Raw genomic sequence first — 6,058 nt, 5'->3', positions numbered from 1 at the left:
CTAGGAACATCCTAGGACTATTTAAAGCTGCTTAAGAAATCCACGTCCCTCCCCCAGGGACGGTTACCACCACCAGCATACTCTGGAATTGCTTTAATGAATTATGGCTACGTGAGAGCACAATATGAAGAAAAGCAGAGCAGACGAAGTATTACTGGTTTCCAGGAAAGCCTGGGTAGCTGTACACTCCTTGGTAAATTCCTGTGCAAAACACTGAAGCTTGTAGAGAAGCTCTGCAGTCATAGGCAAAATTGTCACTTTTCTGAACAGGCTTTATCTCCTGTTTGTGTGACTTATAGTTAAAGATCCATTTCTTTCTAGACTATATAGCCAGAAGGCAGGGTAAAGAGGACTTGAGGTATTGATTTCAAAAGTATGCAAAAGCATTTCTTTCTCAGTGATGGAGTAAAACGACACAGTCTTCTTTTGTAGTTCCAGGAAAACTCCAATCTTCAATGGTTTATCCTTGTGTAATAATGTTTCCTGATACCTATGCCATGCTGACAGCTGCTTTTTGGCACCCTGCCATTCCACACACCAGGAATGCTCTGTTCTTCCTAATTTGTCCCTTTTACCAATCATTTCCTGAGCGACTCCAACAGCCCATCCATTGCTGTCCCTGGTAATGACTTCCCAGTAGTGGCACCCAGCAGAGAAGCTCTGTGAACACAGCACTTGGCTGATGCAGAATCTGTTGGGTGATGGTTCATAATTAGTCGGGTATTTGGCCACCATCACTTTCCTGTTCTGGTCCGTGGTTGCCAAGTACTTGTGTATTCTTGTGAGATCAAAAGTCACATCCTCTGCCCCTGGAAAAGAGAAAGGAAAATATTCTCACCTTCAGGCAACAAGAAGACAGATGACCTCAGCATTTACATGCATCCTAAATAACAGTGGATGTGCATTCTTACTTAAGAACTGAAATGAAAATAAACGTTCATACAATAAACCTTAATCAAAGTTCAGTCCTGCAGATCAGCAAGAATCCGCACCCAAACACAAACAGCTCTACCCTGAGCACACTGAAACAATAACAGGTACAACCATGTGAACATCCAGGATGGCCATGCACTCCAGTGGGAAGGTGAAGGTACCTGGCACACCACAGGCTGGATCTTATTCCCAACCACAGTCTTATTAAAAAAACTGTAATAAATGGGATGCTTAGCTTAATAAAACTTACACAGTTGTCTCGTCACTGGACATTTCTTGCATATTTTATCAGCAAAAAACTGTGTTTTAAGCTACAGCTGTAGTACTGTGTTGACTGTAAAAATATTTCTGTAAAAATGACACAGAATTTAGGCAATAAATGGAGTAATTTATGACTTAACACAGTAAAGATCAGTACGGTGCTGTAACTGCCCATACTCAGCCTCTGCAGCCAGCACAAGCTACACCACAACTTCTATACCTCCACAAAACAGGATTCTTATCCCTTTTATCTTGCCTGTGCAGCCAGGTATACTATTCCATTGTGCAGCAGTAACTGATTAATTCATGGTACCTTCGTTGTGTTTCTGTGCTTCAGGTGAACAGCCAGATCTCCTGCTGATGACTGTTAGTACAGTCTTCCTTGGGAAATCCACAGCCTCATATTGCTATTGAGGAGTCACATATTGAGTATTGTTATTGAGGAGTCATGCTGGCTTGCATACTTACACTGAGAAAACTGGCTTGAAATTATTGGTTCTGGATTTTGAGCTGCAGACTCTGGAGATAATGTCCAGACCCTTGTCTCCTGCTGTAAGTCTGGAGGTTGTACTAAATATGAAAAAAAATTGTGTTAATGCACTTCTTCAAAATTTAAGGTAGGAAGTACTTATGCTAAAGGAAAATATACATTAAATAAACCTAGCTAGTGGTTAAAGTACGAAAGAGTTGCTATTTTGATTGTATAAATTCTCAAAAGGTGTGTAGGCAAACATTTTTATCCAAAAATGTACACGGCTGCCCTAAGTGCGGTCAGAATGGAGCAGTCAGAAAAGTTAGATGGGGAAAGCTGTTGAAGCTTTCTGTGCAGATAAGCCAGTTTCTGTCACAGGTTTAAGGTGTTCTTAATTTTTTCTTGAGTATCATCTGTTTTTTTTGCGTTATTTGCATACACATTTCAGAAGCACAAAGTAATTTTTTTATTCTAATTGCTGACCAAAACACCAGACATTCAGCCCTACAGCTTTAAGGGCTGTTTCTAATTTTCTATGACTTTGAGATGCAGATTTACAAGACCCATTTGCAGACACTTTCTAGTATAGTTACATAATACATGGACTTCATCATAAAAACCATCCTTTAAAGTTCCAGCTCCATCCCTCTGTGCACTGACTCCTCAGTTTTGCTAGTAAAACTGCTTGTGGAGTGAAGCTGTAAACTCAGCTGCTGAAATGACCGAGGTAAGAAAAACCCTGAGGTAAAAATATGATTATGGTTTTTGAGAACCAGTGCTTGGAAAAGGCAGGTAGCATTGGAAAGGGAGGATTGACCCTCAGTGGTGCTGGGGTTTTACATCAGTCTCAAGCTGCTCTCAAAACCACTCAATGGTCTTTCTACAGCAGAGAGACAGTGCTGGGAGGAGGAGAACTACACAGCAAAGGCCATACCAGAGCTTTGCTTAGACACAGCTTTCAGTGGGAGGGAATTTTATCTCTGCTTTTAGCAAAGACTTTGTTGTTACATTACTCTGTATTTAGAATTAAAAAAAATTAAATCCATTACTGCCTTGCATATCAGTCATTTCCTTTCTTTTGGGTTCCCATGAAAGAAATATAATCATGTTGTTTCCAAATCTGCAAGGGGTTTTATAATAATCACATACATGCACACCTGTTTTCTCTGAAGTTTTTGTTTCCAAAGTTAGACCAACCTGTTTGTAAGAGTAGTTTTTTTCCTACAATTCTTTAGTATGGGGTCAAAGTAGCACCAAATTACACCTGTCCAGCCCCCCATGCAAGGGACTTAGTTGAGGGGGGTCACATGCAGGACCCTGCTAGATACAATCCCTCTAAAAAAAAGAGATTTCAAAATAAGGAAAACTCACCTGGTTGGAAGTGCTGAGGGTATTTCTCCAAAAGTAAAATTTCCAATTTTCTCTTCAGATCTTCTACAGCACTTTTGACCACATTAAGCTTCTCATCAACTTTATTCATTGTTAAAGGTAAGCCTTTGCATCTGTATCTCTCAGGAAGGTTACTCTAACAATGACATAAAAGAATCAAGGGGAAGATGTAAACAATAGCAGTTATTTCATCTAGTGTATCAGCTGACACTATAAAGCCAAAGCAGAAAACCAGCAGTGACCTCTCTAAAATCTTATTCTTTGTATTGAGAGGTTCCTTTGTATGACAGTTATCTCAGAGAACTAACCTGAAACCTGGCAGAAAATATGAAAGGGTAGTTTACTCTTTATAATTTTTTTCTTTTTTTCCAAGAAAACCAAGAATGAGACTTATTTTTCTTATATATACTACAATTTCCTTAAGTATACACATGCATACTCAAACTTTCTCTTTTTAAACTTTCTTCTTGCTCTAGAACCCAAACTAAAAGTTTTAAAATGTGTTAATATGAGATATACCATAAAATACCCATGACAAGGTAAGCCTCATTTGTCTAAATATAGAAATTGTGGAAATCTACATCTGAGCATGTTTTCTTAGTCTGCCTTTATAGTCTGTGGAAAGAAACAGGCCTCTGAAGGCTTGATTACTCTCATTCATAGGTAAGCAGCTCAAGCAGGCCAGATGACTCACACTCTACAAGTGCCCAATTATCTTCATTGCCTACAAGGGGACTCTGGATCAGATATAAATATAGTTACACGAGGTGGATTCCAACTTAGGCCCCTGTGCCTGGGCCCTGGAAGTCTTTCTGGCACTGTCACACCCAGTGAGCCCCACTCCAAATTCCTGCTAGCTAATTTGCATTGTTGGAATTCTTGTTTTCAACATCAAAATGGGCTCTGCAGAATTTGAAGTGCTTTTACTGCCTCTTTTAAAAGCCCTTGACATATCTTTCCCAAGAAAGTAGTTAGAAAATATTTAATAACTTTGTGAGTTCTTTAAATTGCACACATACATGTATCTACATATTCTGGAAAATAAAAAGATAATAAAGGATCTTATCTCTTAACCTAAGATTTGACTCAGAACTGGATTTAAGCAATGCAGTACACACTTGTGCTCCAGCTCATCAACATCCTTGGAAGAAACAGAGTTCTGAGTTGCAGGCCCAGTCTGTGCCTTTTCTAATACTTTTTTCCTCTGAACTCACTCCAGACTCCCCCTGGCAGCAGCAGTCTGTGGATGGGTACCATTTTCTCTAGCCAGAATGGTGCAGTGGGGACTTCAAAGTGCTCTGTATGTGTTCAGCTATCTAAGACATTTAACACTCCTATTGAGTTTCCACTCCTATTCTGTCACTTCATCACTTACTGTTTGGGCATTGATGTCTAGGAGCTCGTTCACATCAGCACAGAGATGGTCAATAGTCTCTTCAATTTTCTGTTGCATTGCTTTTTGCTCTTGTTCAATGAACATCAGTGTGTTTCTCTCCTGTCTTTCAACATATTCCTTCATGCAACAGAAATCTTTAGTAATCTGGCTTTTAATCTGAGATTCATTTTCCTGAAAGGCAGAAAACAGGGAGCTCATCATGTTGTCAGAAAAGATGTGTGGAATATGAGAATTTACTGTCCTATCTAACATGCTCTTTGACTGACCCCAGCAGACCAGAAACAGATACCTTGATTCAAAGGAATAAAAGGTATTTGACACTATCCTGCATTTCCTGAAATGAAATTTTGGTCACGTTAAGGATCTTGACTATTTTATGGCCAGCAATCTTTGCTTGACAACCTAGAAAGATCAGTATTCCCTCCTTATGGTTTGCATTTTGCATCTAAATGTTCCAGAAACATTCAGGCTACTCCTGGTAGGCAGAAACAGGCAACAATATACATCAGTGGCCTTTGTGCCAGCCAAGATGGGAGTCTGTACAGCTGTTGCCATGGTTCACTCTCATCAATGAAAACAGAGATGTGACAGCAACAGAAGGACACAAAAAGGCAGATTCTTCCTCTAGGCTGGAAGTCTACACTGGAGCCAATCACGTCCCAAGGTGGCAGTGGTATCAGAAGCTAGCTGCCAGTAAAGAATGCACAACGTGTACCTTTGCTTTACTGAGATCATTCCTCAAGAGGTGGATGGTCTCTACAGTCATTTCTAGTTGCTTGGAGACATCCCATATCTCTTCCTCCTTTAAAGTGACACATTGGACCATTGGTAGAGGTAGGTTAATGGTTAGACACGATTGTCTTTTCCAGCCTAAACAATTCAGCGATTCTATGATTTATCTATATAACCCTCAAAGAAAGCAGCAGGATAATAAAAATCCCCACCTCACTGACATTAGCTAAGCACTGCACTGGTTGAGGAGGGATCTGGAAGACACAATTAATTCTGAGTGTGAATAGTCACAATGAAGTCAACATGCAACAGTCATCAATTACATGCTCAAATATAATGATGAGCTTCAGCTCTTTGACTGCAGAGACTGAAGAAGGCTTTTTAGACAGAGATGTGCTACAATGATCAAGGTCAATAGATTTTTCTCATGTCCTCCAAGTTTGGGAGTTATTTTAACCAGAGATCTAGATAATGGACCAGTCCCATTTTGTGCCATTCAGCTGGGTGGAGCTGTAGCACTGTGGAATAATATTTTGAGCCCCTTCAGGAGTCTCCAGTGCTATGTTGGTGCAATAAATAACAGGCAGGACAAAGAACAGTTAGCTATTATTCTGCACCACTGAATGGGTGAAGCTAGTAGTTCCTTCAATTCAGCTATACAGTCCCCAGACACCACTAGTGAACCCCAGATGCTGCTTTAACTAAACCTGTCTGCTCTTAAGACACAACGTTGTTACGACAGTGATAATATTAGCACAGGAAACGCATAGTGCGTGGGGGAGGAAAGCAAAAAGAAAGACAAAGTTCACTCAGTCCTAGCCAAGTCCCCACACCTGGGACTCTGGTGAAGTATTTAGAATCGCGGGCAGAGTTGT

The 6,058-nt window shown here is 40.2% G+C and overlaps 1 protein-coding gene across 1 annotated transcript; it reads right to left on the bottom strand.

Moving 5' to 3' along the window:
* Positions 1-273: 273 nt before the first annotated feature.
* LOC103777430 (E3 ubiquitin-protein ligase RNF135-like) lies at positions 274-5,277 on the bottom strand. The gene is made up of 5 exons (XM_008944983.1): positions 5,167-5,277; positions 4,431-4,622; positions 3,038-3,191; positions 1,663-1,764; positions 274-809 (listed from the first exon to the last, which is right to left on the bottom strand). The coding sequence occupies exons 1-5, from the start codon at positions 5,275-5,277 to the stop codon at positions 274-276; spliced, it is 1,095 nt and encodes a 364-aa protein (XP_008943231.1).
* Positions 5,278-6,058: the final 781 nt, after the last annotated feature.

The sequence above is a fragment of the Merops nubicus genome, unplaced genomic scaffold (assembly GCF_000691845.1).
Source record: "Merops nubicus isolate BGI_N331 unplaced genomic scaffold, ASM69184v1 scaffold44517, whole genome shotgun sequence".
NCBI classification, from domain to species: domain Eukaryota; kingdom Metazoa; phylum Chordata; class Aves; order Coraciiformes; family Meropidae; genus Merops; species Merops nubicus.
Note: the sequence above shows the minus strand (reverse complement) of the source record. Positions and strands in the feature narration are given on the sequence as shown.